Source organism: Phocoena sinus, chromosome 2, assembly GCF_008692025.1.
Source record: "Phocoena sinus isolate mPhoSin1 chromosome 2, mPhoSin1.pri, whole genome shotgun sequence".
In the NCBI taxonomy this organism is placed as follows: Eukaryota; Metazoa; Chordata; class Mammalia; order Artiodactyla; family Phocoenidae; genus Phocoena; species Phocoena sinus.
The window spans coordinates 167,814,449-167,831,079 of record NC_045764.1 but is presented as its reverse complement, the minus strand read 5'-3'; the positions used below and the strand labels follow the sequence as shown (position 1 = coordinate 167,831,079).

General features: G+C 51.6%; 1 protein-coding gene and 1 non-coding gene across 2 annotated transcripts; both read right to left on the bottom strand.

The window, feature by feature from the left end:
• Window positions 1-294: 294 nt before the first annotated feature.
• Window positions 295-15,595, bottom strand: CCDC197 (coiled-coil domain containing 197). Its single transcript, XM_032621758.1, is given in 12 exon segments — window positions 295-417; window positions 5,989-6,122; window positions 6,315-6,510; window positions 9,615-9,645; window positions 9,647-9,714; window positions 10,000-10,065; window positions 10,792-10,902; window positions 12,509-12,541; window positions 12,543-12,691; window positions 14,114-14,167; window positions 14,170-14,189; window positions 15,489-15,595. Coding segments are annotated over 12 exon segments (1,092 nt in total).
• Window positions 11,468-11,539, bottom strand: TRNAR-UCU. The gene has a single exon. It is a non-coding gene; the product is annotated as a tRNA-Arg (tRNA).
• Window positions 15,596-16,631: the final 1,036 nt, after the last annotated feature.

Sequence of the window (16,631 nt, the reverse complement as noted above, 5' to 3'; positions counted from 1 at the left end):
CCTAGTACCACATCAGGAAGTTCTCACTATGGGGAGGGTCATTGGGAGCCTAGCTCTCTTGACTCACACATCCCCCCCTTGTCCAACACTGAACACCTGCTCTGTGCCAGGTCCTGACTAGGCATGGAGATTTAGGGGTGAGGGAGATGCAGCTCCGGGCCTCACATCTCCCCTTGCACAGTGCTGGAGAGCAGCCTGGAGGCCCAGGGCTGGACATCCTGGTAGCTGGTAGCCAGGATGAACGAGCTCCAGCATCAAAGGGCAGGGAAACAGTGCAGCACCTTCTGAAGGTGCCTAGTAAGAAACAGGGACATACTGGTGCCAGGTGGGCTCGGGTTTGAAGACGTTTGAGATGTTCCCATGGGCTGGCCAGCACTTACAGTCTCGGACACAAGCCTCGAAGTAGCCAGGCCGTTCCTGGGCCAAGAAGAGGGATGGGTAGAGCCTGATGCCCCAGGGTGTTGGGCTGGGATGTGAAGGCAGGAACGCCCAGGGCCTTTTCAGGTGGAGCCATGGCAAGGAAGCCTCTTCCCTGGCAACTTCCTTACCTGGAGAATGGAACTCAGATTGGGACACCACATTTTAAGCCTAGAAACCAGTGGGATCCGTTCAGAGAGTGGAGACACATTCAAGAAATCAGAATTGCTGAACTTGGAGAAAAGACAGCGTGCAGGGGCCAAGAACCCTGTCTTCAGAGACTTGAAGAGAGTCCTGTGGGTGAAGGACTTGACAGTTAGCTTTGTTCTTGGAGACGCCAAAGGTTAGGATCAGTGAGATGCAAAGAAGAGTTGGTTTCCAACTAATTTTTCCAATTTTTGAATAAAGTTGTTTTTGCCCTCTGGTTATAAAAGTTAACCACGCTTATTGCAGAAACTTTGGAAAATATGCAAAAGTAAGAAGAAGAAAATTAAAAATTAGACTCCTCCAATCCAGAGGATGGGTTGATGAACATGGCAGAACAGACTTCCTAATCCTTTTTCGACAGCTCAGCGTTCCTCAGGAACCCAGTTCCCACCCAGCAGGTGGATTGGCTCCCCACACGCTGGTGATTCTTGGGTTGGAGAGAGCATGGAATCTGAAGAGGTGTGAGGGTGTATCTGACAGCTCTTGCTGTAATACTGTGTAACAAACAACCTCCAACTTCACTGGCTTACAATTATAAGCATTTATTTCGCACTCCGTGGTCCGTGGATTTAGTGAGGATTGAATGGTGTCGGTGGATCCGAGCTGCAGGTTGGTCTATGTCAGCTCCCTGTGGCTCTCATCCCCCTGCAACCAGGAGGCTCCCAGAGACACACAAGCCCCACTGCACAATAAGTCTTAAGCCTCTGCTTGTGTCATAATCCACTGACATCCCATTGGCCAAAGCAAGTCACAGGGCCAACCCAAAGCCAAGAAGTGAATACTGAGCCTGTGGCAGGAGCGCAGATGTAGACGCCACCACAGTGGGTGGAGACTAGGGACCACTTACTCAATCTACTGTACCCAGTGGGTATAATACTTCCCACTCCACCCCAGCGTCAGGATCCTCCCACTTAGAAGAACTGCTTTAGTCTATTTCCTTCTTTTACATATATAATTTTTACTAAATTGAGTTTATATTCAACTTAAAAAAAATGCTTGCTTTTTTCACTTAACTTTACACCCTATAGATAATTTTCCTTACATTATTTTTGAAAACATGGAATTTAATGGCTGCAGAATTATAAAATCATAAAGTTTTGCATCATTGACTGAACTCTTCCTCTGAGATATTGAGTTTGTATCCAGTTTGGCTACTGTAAGTAACGACGTGGTGGACATTTTGGTACAGACACCGTTTCTGTATTGTAATGGGCATTTCTGGCTCGTGCCTGCCCAGCGCCAGGCCTCACCTCCCTGTGATAACAGCTGCCTGATTTCCCTTTGGGGAACCCTTCTTTCAGTTCATATGGTTGGTCTCCAGCCATGAAAGATACTCCATCTCACAAAAACTCAAACAAAAATTTGATCAAGTCCTGGAAATCAGAGCATGGAATCTCCCCTAGTTACAGAGATTCATTCAGGATGCACAGGGAGCCTAGGCCTAGCCAATCAGAGATTTGTTTAGAGCGACATCTGACCCGAGGTGATCCAATTAGAGTAAATCCTGGGACTTGCCAGGATTTACTGGGAAGAGACATTCTGTCTTTTCCTCTGACTTCCACTTTAAAGGATGCGGGGCCGAGGTTGTTGCCAGTCGTCTTGTTTATGCTGAGCCTGAAAATGAAGCCAAGCTGTGGCAGAGCAGAGCCCACAGACAGACTGGATTCTGTTGCCACTGAGTTCCTGATCAAGCTGTTCCTGAAGCTCTATAATCCCTGGTCTTCTCGTTTCATAAAGCCAATACATTCTCTTTTGTGGCTTAAGCCAAGTTGAGTTGGGCTTTCTGTCATTTTGAACCAAATAGCTCTGGTTTTATTAACTTAAATTTCGTGACCTAGAATTGCTGAGCCAAAGGACATAAACATTTTATAAGCCTCTTAAGATCTCTTCTCAAATTGCTTTCCAGAGAGTTTATGCAAACAGCCTTGCAGTGTTGGAGAGCCTATCTTATATGCATTAGTGTATTAACTAAGCATTTTTTGATGGGCAGAAGTTATGAGGTGTAATTTTATTTTTAGTGAAGCAAAATACCTTTCATGTTTATAGGCCATTTTTATTTATTTTGTGATTTGCTGAAATGAACAATTGACGTCTTTTTTTTTTTTTTTTAACTGTGTAAGTGTTCTTTAAATATCAAAAACATTGATCCTTTTTCAAATTTCTCACCATTTCCCCCCAGTTTATTGTCTTTGGGTATTTGGCTGTGTTCTGAGGTGGATGCATTTTTCATTTTTACGTGGTCAAATTATTTTCAGGTGTCACTGCTGTTGCTTTCATGCTTCCAAAGTTCTTCCTCACTAAAGACCAGGTAAATGTGGAGCAGATTTTCTTCTTTTTGACATTGAGATACTCAGTGTTTCTCACCCTGTGACTGGAGACCAGTCTGCCCTGGAACCATCTGGGATGCTTGTTCAAAATCCAGATTTTGGGGGCCTCATGCCAGGATCAGAATTTCTGAGAATGAGCCCTGTTTAGCAAGCGTCACAGGTGGGTTTTTTGTTTGTTTGTTTTTTGTTTTTTGCGGTACGCAGGCCTCTCACTGTTGTGGCCTCTCCCGTTGTGGAGCACAGGCTCCGGATGCGCAGGCTCAGCGGCCATGGCTCACGGGCCCAGCCGCTCCGCGGCACGTGGGATCCTCCCGGATTGGGGCCACAAACCTGTGTCCCCAGCATCGGCAGGCGGACTCTCAACCACTGCGCCACCGGGGAAGCCCCACAGGTGGTTTTAATGAACATTAAAGTTGGAAAACCATCATTCAAAGGAACTGGAATATACTACAGTATGTGGTGTGGAAAAAGGACATAATTTGATTTTCCTGCCAACTAGCCAATTTTCTCAGCACCAGCCATTAGCTAATAGTCCAACTCTTCCTGGATGGTCTGTAGAAAGAATGTCCTCACACTTGAAGAAAATTAAAGCTGGAATTCGACGTCAGGTAATGAGCTCTCAGTCTCAGAAAATGTCCAAGCCCTGGGCCTCCTAGTGTCTTGGGGTCTCAGGATCTAGACGGGCAGTCAGATGAAATGACATTTCATAAGGTACCTGAACCACTGTGGTTTTCTCCAAATGCCCTCGAAGGCCTTTCTCCAGCTAATATGGAACCCAGGAGGAAAGTGCTTTAAAGGTACAGGGTCAGGGCTGAGAGAGCTTTCTGTCTGACAAGAAAGCCCAGCAAGGAAAAACCCCAGCGTTCTAGTACATGCCAGCAGCCTAAGAGAGCAGGGCCCCTAAGCGCAGTGCCCAGTTGTCAATTTCATGACCCAAGCTCTGTCCAGAGGAGGCTGGGAGCTCCTAAAAGACTCAGGTGCCCACTGCAAACTTAGACTAATGGCCAGGTCACTGTCACCCCAGGTATCTGTTCTGATGGCCCTCCTCCCCAAGCAGTGTGCCAAACATCTAAACTAGACCTGCAAACATACACACAACATGTGCACAGCAGGCAGATGGCAGAGGACAGAAAGACAACAGCTCTTCACAGGGCCTCTGTGGGCAAAGTGAGAGGACTGTTCCCTGGGCCCCTAACAGGGTGTCATGTTCAGCACCTCCCAGGAGGTCAGACGGGGTGGGGATGGCCCTCCCAGGATGCCAGGTCCCCATGACGCTTGCCCCATTGTGCAGATGGGGACTGCAGGCCAGGCAGGGGGAGTTGGTACTCCAGGTGAAGCAGAGCCCAGCTTAGGCGTTTGGGATTTGCCATTACTCCCAAGCAGCAGTTCTCAAAGTGTGGGCCTGAGACCAGCAGCATCAGCATCACCTGGGAACTTGCCAGAAATGCAGATTCTAAGGCCTGGCCACCCTAGGCCTGCTGGATCAGAAGCTCTGGGGGTAGACCCACACTCTGTTGTGACAAGCCCTCCTGAGGAATGTTCAAATCTAAGAATTGTTGGCCTAACATGTGCCCACATTACAGGGAGACTAATGAGATACTTCAGATCTCTTTGGAAAGTGGATGTTGGGTGGAGAGAAAGTAAGCAGTGAGGTATGGATGCGAGATGCTCCCTGCAATGGACTGAATGTACCTGCTCCCTAAATTCCTATGTTGAAATCCTAACCCCCGTGTGATGGTGTTAGGAGGTGGGGCCTTTGGGAGGCAATTAGGTCATGAGGGTGGGGCCCTCATGAATGGGATTTGTGTCCTTATGAAAGGGACCCCGGGAGCTCCATCACCCCTTCTACCACCTGAACCAGGAAGTGGGCTGTCACCAGACACCAAACCTGCCAATGCCGTCATCTTCAACTTCCAGTCTCCAGAACTGTGAGAAATAAACGTCTGTTGTTTAAGCCACCTGGTGTATGTTATTTTGCTATGGCAGCCAGACTGGTCTAAGACACCCCCAAGTATGGCCTCCAAACCTCGTAGCCTGGGCTTTGGGACCCCACGGTGGCTCCCCAGCCCACCATCTCAGACTGCCCGTCGGGTTCTTTGTGCTCCAGCCAAACTGGAAGCCCTACCCTGCGTTCCCTTCAGTTTCTTCAGCCCTCCCCCAACCTCTCCCTTCTGAAATCTGACTCAAGCCCTACCTGGGATGCTCCCTTTGCCCCAAAGGCCTGAGAGTCAGAAACTCAAAATGATGCTTTCTCTGCAACTCCCCTCGGCCTTTTAAAAAAAACTGCTCTTAAGACCTGACCCTACATAACCTTCTTTCTTATACTTAGCTCCCCTAAATATTTCAGTGCCCAAGTCCTACCCAGCCTCCCACCCCCTCCCTCTGAGCCTCCCGTCCCCTCTCCCAACAGCACCTGGAAAACAGCAGACCCTCGGTGCTTGCTGAAGGAATAGCAGCATCTTTTCTGAAACTCCCCTTTGAAAGGTAATTTGCTGATGCCCCACCATTTGCTGCAAATCAGTTGCTCCGAACTTTCAAAGTTAACCTAAACCAGTTAACATCAGTAGACCTGCAGAAGTGAATCCTTTTCGGGGCTGCAGTGGCTGCCAGGGTGATTTCACCTCCGTGGCTCAATAACACCAAGCCAGTGCCATCCACGCAGAGGCCTTTCCAACCTTGACCTAAGAACGTCAGACTGGAGAGAGGATTCCCTTAGACATCCTCGCACCCAATTTCACATGTGGGAAAACCAACCCAGAGAGGGGCTGTGCCCTGCCCCCAGTCCCCCTGAGAGTAGCACTCATTCCAGGCAGCTCAGGGACCCTCAGGTGGGCAGAAGGCACCAAACTGGTATCCAGCTTCTGGGAACCAGTGATGAGATGTTCTCCTACAAACTGAGTACCCCCGGTCTGCTGTGGGCCAGGCCAGCTCCCACGCATCCTATGGCTCGGGGTGGCTCTCTGTGAGAGTTCCTATGACTGCAGCGTTCCCAGTAGACGGGCATCCATTCAAGCTCCTTGGCCCCAGACAGACCCACCAATGACAGCGAGAAACGCATCCCCGGCTTCTGGGTGCAGGTCTCCAACCTGGGACTTCCCACCTGGCTGCTGCCTCTGACTCGGGAACCCCCTCTGTCTCGCCCACAGTCCCAGGCAGGCCTCACCTCGATCCCTGCCAATCCCCCAAAGCAGGGAACAATGCCCCCTCAACCCCACCTGGCCCTAGCTGCCCCACCTCTCACTGACCTCCGCCTCCCCTGGCTCCCACCCACTCAGGAGCACTGGTGGTGAAAAAAGGAGGCCAAGCAGGTAAAGAGATGGTCGTGATGCTGGCAGGGCTGGTGGCCCTGGGTTGTGTCAGTACAGGCTGGGGACTCTGAAGTCTGGGTGCTAGGAAAGGGGGTCCTGGGGATCGAATCTTGACTCTTTGAATGTTTCCTGAATGGTCTGGGGTACCTTCTGAGGCCCCGGTCCTTGGGGTTGTCTGCTGTCCAGCATACTCTGGGTCCCCTGAGCAGTGAGATGAAGCTCACAGTCTCCATTGTGTCCAATGTAAATTCCTAGGAGAAAAAAGAAATCTCTCTCACTTGACTGTACTCTGGCCCCTGGACACCACTTCCCAGGGACCAAAGCAACATCAAGGCTGACCTGCGTCTCCTTTAGTCTTCACAAGGGCGCTGCCAAAGATGTGGTATCAATGCCAATTGGCAAATGAGCAAACTGCGGCTCAGAGAGGTTAAGTGACTTGTCTGAAGCAACACAGCCCAGCAGTGGCAGAGCTGGATGGCTCCAAGCCCAGGTCCTTGTGCAGCTTCCTGAATGTGGTTGCCTGCCTCTTCTCACTGCTTCCTCCGAGAATCCCACTCTGACTGCCATCAGCCTCCCTCTCTGAGCGGCATTCATCTCTTAAGGACCAGGTGACCTTTATCTCCCTCCACCTCTCTTTCCCTAGTACCATGCCGAACGCATGTGGGTGACTCTGAGACTTGACTGAGTGATTGCTGAGGGAGATCTTTGGGACACCCTGACATCACCGGGTAATTTCTTCCTTTTTGCGGGGGAAGAAGATGAAATTAATACACTGTGACTGTAGGGCAAATGTGCCCTTACTTAAATGCTCATTCATATATCATGATGTGAAGGATCTATGCCTCAGGGGATGCCAGTTATGCAGCCTTCACTGTGAATGGTGCCCCAAGAGCTGTGCCATGGAGCAGAGAGGCCCTGATAACTGCCTGTGAAATTCTCCTGAGCTCTTCTCAGCTAAGACGCAGGCTCGCTCACTGTGGACTCTTGCTGCTAGAAAACACTGGCCATGGGACTCGCCCCCAGCGTCCCAGAGGCGCTAAGAATCCCGAGTTCAAACAACTCCGCTGAACTCGCCTCGAAAGAGAAAAGCAAGTTATGACTTAGGATGAAAGCAATGCTGAAGCTGGCAGACAAAGGAGGGTGGAAAGGACAGGTCCTCGTGGTGCCACTGAGCCTTGGGTCACACCAGACCTGAAACCCACCCAGACACGGAACTTCCACGCACGATGCAAGACATGCAGTTACAAGAGTAAAACAACCTCAAAAAGGAAAAGTGAGGCTGGAGGACTCACTTCCCAATTACAAAACTTACTACAAAGCTGCAGTGATCCAGACAGTGCTAAGGACAGACATGAGGACCAATGGAATAGGATTCAGAGTCCAGAAATAAACCTTCACATTTACAGCCATTTGATTTTTGACAAGAATGAGGAGACAATTCAATGAGGAAAGAGCAGTTTTTTCAGCAAATGATATCGGGACAACTGAATATCCTTATGCAAAATAATGAAAGCGAACCCCTATCTCATACCATATACAAAAATTAACTAAAAACGCATCATAAACCTAAATATTGGAGCTAAAACTATAAACTTCTTACAAGAAAACTTAGGTGTAAATCTTCATGACCCTGGATTAGGCAATAGTTACTTAGATATGATGCCTAAAGCACAACTAAAAAGAAAATATATAAATTGGGTTTCATCAAAATTGAAATATTTGCGCTTTAAAGGACACCATCAAAGTGAAAAGACAACCCATAGGACAAGAGAAAATATTTTCAAATCGTATATTTGATAAGGAACTTTTATCCAGAATATACAAAGTATATTTACAACTCAGCAATAAAAAGACAAAGAATTCAGTTAAAAAGTGGTCAAAGGATCTGAATAGATATTTCTCCGAAGAAAATATACAAACGGCCAATAAACACGTGAAAGAATGTTCAACATTATTAACCATCAGGGAAATACAAATCAAAACCACAATGAGATACCACTTCACACCCATTAGGATGGCTAACTTATAAAAGACAGACCACCAAGTGTTAACAAGGATATGGAGAAACTGGAATCCTCATATTTTGATCATAGGATTGTAAAATTACACAGCCGCTTTGGAAAACAATTCAGCAGCTCCTCGCTCAGTTACCTCGTGAGTTACCACAAGACTCAGAAATTCCACTCCTAAGTATATACCCAAGATAACTGAAAAGACATGTCTATGCAAGAACATGGGCATGAATGTTCATAGCAGCGCTATTCATAACAGCTCCCAAATGAAAACAACCCAAATGTCCATCAACTAATGGATAAACAAAGTGTGGTCTATCCATGCAGCAAAATATTATTCAGCCATAAAAAGGAATGATTTGGGCTTCCCTGGTGGCGCAGTGGTTGATAGTCCGCCTGCCGATGCAGGGGACACGGGTTCATGCCCCGGTCCGGGAAGATCCCACATGCCGCGGAGCGGCTGTGCCCGTGAGCCATGGCCACTGAGCCTGCGCGTCCGGAGCCTGTGCTCTGCAACGGGAGAGGCCACAGCGGTGAGAGGCCCGCGTACCGCAAAAAAAAAAAAAAAAAAAAAAAAAGGAATGATACAAAATGTATTTTGGGGAGGTGATGACAAGATTCAGGAATTAGATACTAATGATAGTTGCACAATTCTGCAACTGTACTGAAAACACGGAAGTATGCACTTTAGAAGGGTAAATCTTAGGGTACTAGAATTATATCTCAATAAAGCTATTATTAAAAAGAAAACAAGATATGTTGCTGTGGGTGGAAGCCAACCTGATCACATGACCTCCATTACTGCAGCATCAGCATTATGACTGGTGGGAGTTTGGTCCTCGTGGGGACCCTCCGACTGAGAAGGGAAATCTCAGTGGACTTGACGAGAGTCTGAAGTTTAAAATGAGGACCTGCACAGAGGCTCCGTCGGTCACTGAAATGTGCCTCCCCGTGTAAACGTGACTACATCTGTGTGCACCTTGGTGTGTTTGTTTGCAGGTGTGTCAGCGTATGTTTTGTGTATATTGCAGGGTGTGTGGAGAGCCCATAGGTGTGTCTGTATGAGTGTGTACCCCGTGTGTGTGTATGTGTGCGATGTGCCGGGGCGGGGTTACATATTAAGACCAGGCAGGGCAGTAGTTCCTTTACAACCCTCTGACCCTGCACCAATGAGCGTTCATTACAAGTTTGTTGAGAGCCTAAAAGAGACCCTGAGACCCTACCGCACCCGTGCAGGAGCCATGCAGCCGTGGAGGAATAGGGCAGTTCACCACCCATGCCCCATGAGCCGAGGCTGAGGACAGGCTCAGGCCAGAGGTCAGCCCGGGCACGAGAGTCCTCACCTGGACGAGGTCGAGCTTGGAGAAGAGACCCGTGGGCAGAGGCACAGCACTGCTGGGCCATGCTGTTGATGACCATTTGCATGCAGTTTAGCAGCCGGCTCTGCAGGCTCGGGCCCCTCCCAGAATTCCCTGCCCCCTGCCCCCAGCTCACTCAGGCCAGAGACGTGTCCTGAAGCCAGGAGCCGCCTCCTCCTGCTGGTCTGGGCTCTACAACCAAAGGGGCTTGGACGAGTCCCTCCCCACCTCGGGGCCAGAGCACCCGCCTCTGCAAAGAGGGACACCGGACCGACTAACTTCCAAGAGGTTCCTCCCGGCTGGGCACATCTGTGGTCCACACCTGGGGGAGGGGCCAGGAGGGGACATGGGGGAACCCAGGGCTCCTCACTCTGGGAAGTTCCAGAGGTGTGGACTTCAGGCCTTCAGGGTTGTGATCAGCAACCTCACTTCTCACCTTCAAGAGGCAGACCCATAACAGACTCTATAAACGGTGGCCAATCCAGTTCCCCGTCAAAGCTCCTTGGTTGGAAGTCAGCAGCCCACAGACCCCAACCCTCATGTCTTCCAAACTAGGATCCCACAAGAGCCTGAGAAGGTCCCACATTTGCTGACTGCGCCCTGCCCAGGTGGAGTGTGCCTGGCACAGCCCTGTGCCCCAGCCTTTGCTCCCCCGTGTCCTCCAGGCAGCCCCCAAGGCCAGAAGGGCACAGGCTCTGCTATGGGGAGGACCCGGGGGTCCGGAGAATAACTAGTCCACATTCTCCAGGCCAGGAAGGAGTAGCTCAAGGGATTAAACCCAGAAATCCTGGTGCTGGACTTTAGCCCTGGCTTACTCTTTCCAAGCTTCATTCTTTTCATCTGTGAATAGATATGAGTAAGAATCAACCAATATTTAGGAGTGCAGATGCTAGGCCCTGGGACTGTACGGGGGCATCCCAGCTGGTCCTTAACTATCTGTGGCTTCAGTTCTCCCACCTGTCACATGACATCTGGCTCGTCTTAGAGAAGCCCTTTGAAAGCTAACAGTCACCAAGGAGAGGTAAGTGGGCAAGTGGTATGCGTGTGCGTGCGCATGTGTGTGCGTGTGTGTGTGTGTTGGGGGTCGATCATTATCCAGGAGACAGCAGCCCCCGGCCCCTGCGCTGCCCGCCCCCCACCCCAGCCAGTGGACTGGACTCACATCACAGCTGCCTGTGTCTTTCTGGTAGGTGACACCGTGTTCCAGCTGCCGTCACTGCTCCTGCTTGCGGTGACACTTCTTCTGCAGCTGGCACAGCCGGATCTTGAGGCTCTGTGGTAGGGTGGCTGGTCAATTCGGTGCAGCTGACGTCCCAGGGCACCTGCCCTGGGCCTGGTCCCGAGGATCTCACGGCTTGGGGATCTGAGCGATGATGGGGGTGGAGGAGGGGAAAGTTCTGGGTGGTCAGCGCCCTTTAAGGCCCCAGGAGATGCAGGAAAATGGACGTGTAGGATGACTAGGGTTCGAATCCCAGCTCAGCTCCTGGAGCCCGTTTTTCTCACCCTAAGCAGAACCACCTGTCTGGGCCCTTCCGGCTGCAGGAACGGCTGGGAGGACACCAGGGGGCAAGGCTGTGACAGCCTCTGCGGCCCAGGCCTGCGGGACACAGGATGTGCTGGGTGCACTCCCACGCCAGGCCCCGCGGAGATGTGTTTGGAGGACACAGGATATACATGTGTCCACACTTTTCTAAGGCCTAGTTTCTTACTTTGAAAATGAGAAGAATGGCATGCCTGGGACTAGGGTGCAACATTTAACTCAGAATTAATATAAATAATATTTGAATGCAATTTTTTGGTTTGGTTTTGGCCGTACTGCACAGCTTTCGGGATCTTAGTTCCCCAACCAGGGATCGAACCTGTGCCCCTGCAGTAGAAGCGCGGAGTCCTAACCACTGGACCACCAGGGAGTTCCCAAATGCAGTGTTTTTTAAAAATCAAAGTTAATGCAAAAACAAAAATCCATGATGAACAAAGTATTAAAATTCTCAATAAAGTTGGGATCCAACCTTCTACTTGCATGCTCACCTCACTCCTCTCCTCTAGTCTCAGCTCTAGGAATAGAAGCACCTGTGTTTCCGGGTGCTGGGGTGAGGTTTAAATGAGATAAAGCTTGTTAAGTGCTTCTCACAGTGCCCGGCCCACGAAGGAAAAAAACCGTACAAAATGGTGTAGGTTTTCAGTGCTACCACTAGGGGGCAGAGACTGGCTGCAAATGCCATGCCACCGTCCTTTGCAAGAATCAGCCCACTCACCAGCCTCCCTTTCCCTGTTCCCTTCCTCTCCATGTGCCCGTCCTCTGTCTTCTCCGTGTCCCCAGGCCCCAGCTGCAGCACAAAAATTCATCATGCCATGCCTTTGCCAGGGTAGTTTCTTCCAGATGGAATGCCCATCCCTTGGGGTGAAAGTTCAATTTATTAGAAGATGAACCAACTATGAGGGAGATGGCCTCTTGGGGCACTTAACTCTGAGACAGTTTGTGTCCAGTGTCTCACAACACCCTACCAACTAGGTTGAATTGCCCCCACGTCACAGATGAGGAAACTGAGGCTCAGAGAGGGTCTAAACGTGCCCAGGGTCATGCAGCCAGTCAGAGGCTGAGTCGGAATTTGAACCCCAGTCTGTCTGAATCTAGAACTCCTGAGTTTTCTACCACGAAGAACACCTTTTAAGTATGAGCTGAGTCTTCCTCAGGAGAAACCCAGCAGGAAGGGAGGGAAAGGGGTACAGAACAAGGCTCTGGAGTGAGCACCCCACTCAGACCCTCTCAGGAGCCCGCCCCTGCCTCAGGCCTTCTCTGGGGGTGCAGAGGGAAGGGGGTCCCTATATCCCAGTTCTCTGGGCCAAGGGGGATGGGCTGGGCTTCAGGCAGCTATTACCGGGATAAGAGCCCTATGGCCTCCCTCTAGAGGCTCCCTCTAGGCTTTGGTGGACGACCTGGCTCATCTTGAAGAAGGCCTCCAGAAGCTTCTGGATATCCTGGCTGACTGCGAAGAGCTTCCCATAGTGCCCCACCATGGCCTCCACCGGGACCTCCTCTGGCTCCTCCCCTTGGTTGTAGCCTATAGAGACAGTGCATGGCAGGATGGGTGGGCATAGAATGCCCAGCCCTCACCTGCCCCCTGCAGTGATACTAATAATGTAGGTGGGACTTCTGCTGTCCACTGGAGCCCCGAAGTTGAGAGCGCCCCATCACTGACCTCCCACCTCTTCAAGAGAAGAATCTGCATTTGAACCACCGCGGGCTGAGAGCAAGCATCCTGGATCAAGGCTGCCCAGTGAGGCAGGAGAACCCCCCACCGCCACCCGGGAGGAGCTGCTGACTGGGGGAGCCTGCAGGAAGAGGACAGGGATTGTCGCTGTCCCGCGTGATGGGGTCCCCAGCTATGCTCATTCTGGATGGGTTGAACAGGGTTGAACTGCTGAATGAGGAAGGTCCCCAACTGGGAGGCTTCTAGAAGCAGCGCTGGGTGCTGGGTCTGCTTCACACCCCGTGCCTGACCTGGAGGTCTGCGCCCCTCCTTGGCTTGGGGCTCAAGGCTCTTTCGTGCTGCTCAACCTTCCAATCACATCTCCCAGCGACCCCTGGCGGATAATGGCGCTCCAGCACACTGGAACTCAACCCCAAACCCACTGCACAGGGCCTGGCTCCAGCCTGCATCTGTGCTGTTCTTCTGCCTGCAGTGCTGTTCCCCTTTGCTGAACGCATGTGAGCCCCATGAATGGCCCCCTCCTCCACGAAGCCTTCCCTGACCTCCAGGGCAGAGTCCTTGGGGCTCCTGCAGCTCCAGAGCACTTAGCACAGTGACTCTGAAATCAGATAGACCAGAGTCTGAGACCCAGCCCCACCACTTCCTGTCTGGGAGACCTTGGTCAAGTCCCTTAACCTCACTGAGCCTGGGTAACACAGTTCTCAGCAGCTCCTAAAGAGGGGTAAAAAAGATTTACTAAAGAGCTTAGCGCAGAGTAAATATTTCATAAACAGTAATAGTTATTTTTATTATTGGTGATGTAAAGACAATGACGATAATAAAATTATGTATGTTTGTCTCCCCTTCTCTTTCCTATCAAGTTTTCAGCACTGATAACAGTGGATTCTGGTACAAATCATGGTAAAACAGAACACAAAACTCATTTCAGATGCCTGTGTAATTTTACTTCCTAAGAGCAAAATCAAAGACAAATGAGGTAATAATAATAGCTGACACTTACTGGGTGCTATAGCTAAACATCGGGCTCCAGGCTACGTGCTCATAAAGGATCCAGCCCACGGAACCGTTGCTGTTCCCACTGAAGAGAGACGTTGAGAACTTGCTGCAGGCCACATGGCTGGTGCCCTGGCTGGCTCGACCACGGTGGCACCAGCCTGTGGATCCCCACTCTGCAGGAGGGCTCAGTGCTCGGCGAGCTCACACGCGCCCAGGTTCCCAGGCTGGGAGGTGCCTGCAGAGAGGACAGGCCTGCTGAGGAAGCTACATACGTACCCTTGGGGACTTTCTCAAGGACCTTGATCAGATAGTCTTCAAAAACCTTATGACCTCTCTCTTCAGCTTCCTCTGTCTGTAGAGACATTTCAGTGCCGGCGAGAGAGCCAGACGTGAGAACACGGTTTGGGGACTTCCAGGTTGTGACCCCTGGCAAGGGCCAGCCTCTGTGGATCTGCACGGATCCGGGCTGGGCTGGTCACTGACCCCATCAATGGGCCGCTGACTTGAGTCTCTCCACCCCCATTTCACTGCTGAGTAAACTGAGCCACAAAGAGGTCAAAGAGATGCCTATGGTCAGGCCATGAGGAAGGGGCCTGGGGACCAGCGAGGCCGGGCCATTGTGGCATGGGGTCTACGGAGCCCCTCCTGCAGGCTGAGCTGGTGGCAGATGGTCTGAGCCCCCAGTAGCCAGTGGTCCGGCCACAGGCTTTGCCTCTCTGTGCCTGGCTGGCCTGTCCGTAACAGGGGTAACCAGACCCCTCCCTCATAGGCCGGTGGGGACCGGGTCTGGGGCTCCCAGCACATCATAAGCACTCAGTCTGTGGTTGGGGCCCCGGCAGCCCCCAGAGGGGCGCCAGCCACGTGCTGCCGCCCAGCCATCAGGGGGCATCACCAAGCGAGATGAGTCTCCAATAGCTTGCCCACCCTGGTCGCCTTCAAGGTCAGTGGTCAAGGGCAGAGGGCAGAGCAGGAAAGGCTGTGGTGGGTATCTCTGAGTGACTGCTGACTTCCCCGGGGCAAGCCACTCTGCCTCTCAGGCCCCATTTTCTCATCCATACAGTCCTGAAAAATGCAGGAAAAAATTGTCTTCCCCTGGCAAATATCACGTGGGGACCTGTGAGCTACAGTGTTAAACCTTTCAGTGGGGAGGTTGGGAAGCTCTATGAGGATCCGATGGACCGGTTGGGACTTTTCTCCATAAAATCACTCACAGATATCAATCCATCCTTTTGCATATAACTCAGGCTTTCGTGGGCAGCCTGAAACTGAAGAGTCACCAAGGGGCAAGGATTCAGGGTGTCTGCTTGGAGACACAGCGGCAGCCTTGCAGGCTGATTTTAGAGGGGCCGAGCTGACAGATGCATAGGGATGGTCACCCACAGCCCTGCCTTCGTGGAGGGAGACTAAGCTTGCACAGGGCCTGGGACTGGCCCAAGGTCTGAGTTCAAAGGGCGGGAACCAAGCCCCCCACCTCCCCACCACTCGCCAATCAGCTGCCCCTGCTGACTTACTCCCGGGCCTCAGTCCCCTCCCCGTTCATTTCCTGGCCTGGCCTCCTCAGGCATTTTTGCTCAGTCCCAGCTGTTTAGCCCACCGCAGGTGGCCCTGGGGCTGAGGCAGGGGGCACGGCGGGGCTTGGGACAGCTCGTACTTTGCCTGGAGTTGGCAGAGTTCCTGGAACAGCACCTGCAGGTCCCTGTCCTTGTCACCGGTATTGCTCAGGCCAGCCTCCTGGCCTGTGTCCACGGTCGCCGACATTGCCCCTCACCACCTCAGGCTACACTGGAGGATGAGGGCCACGTGGGCCAGGCAGGAAGAAGATGGCCACAGCAACAGTCAAGGCAGCAGCTTTCTCTTCTGATTCTCCTGACGGTCCTCAGAAGCCAGTTCACATTCCCACTTCATAGAAAAGGAAACAGAGGTTCAGAGAGGCCCCTGTGACCAGCTTGAGGATGTACAACAGGGCTGGATTTGGACTCGGCTTTCATTAAGTTCAAAGTCTGAGGTCTTTGAGCTGTGCCCCCCAGCTCTGGAGGGACCAAATGTGCCATTCTGCAGTGGCATTATTGCTTTTGTTACCCCATAACTGGGACAGCTCCATCACCGTCAAGTCCCATGGGTACCAAAATGCCTGGGACTTCCAACAGGTGCTAGCTTCCAAGAGCATTCAGGAAAGATTCCGAGGGTCAGAGCTAGGGACGGGTGAGAGAGTAGCCCACATAGGAAGGAGATACCTTTGTCATCTATCTCTACCCACCCGTCCCTCCAGCCATTTATGCATTTAACTAACATCATATACTCTGAGCTTCTACAGAGCTAGACCCTTTGAATGAGCTCACGGTCAAGCTGGGAAGGTGGCCTAGTTGACAGGTGGTTTCATCACAGCCTTGCAAAGAGTTCCTGGGCCGCTCACCTAAGACTGGTTGCTAGTTATGGCCAAAAGAAGACAGTCTCCCTAAGCGTGCTGTTCATTGGCCATCTGCTGGGCCTGCCCCAGCACGTGGGAGGAGCAGGGAGAGAAGGGGTGGGCCTACACAGTCAACCTGTCCAGCCCTGAGCATCGGACACAGGTACATGAGCACGGGAAGGAGGAAGGGGCCCAGCTGACTCACTCGACGGCTCCAGGAGCACAAAGCCGCAGCTGAGCTGTGACATCACTGTGCTGGCTTCTGTCCTCATGATGTGTCCATTGTAGGATCCACCTGTGGGTGGAGTGGACGGCCTGATTCCCCGAGGTCCTGTGGCCCTCCCCACCCCTGCTGCCCTGGTTCAGTTCCCAAGGAGAAGGGGTGGA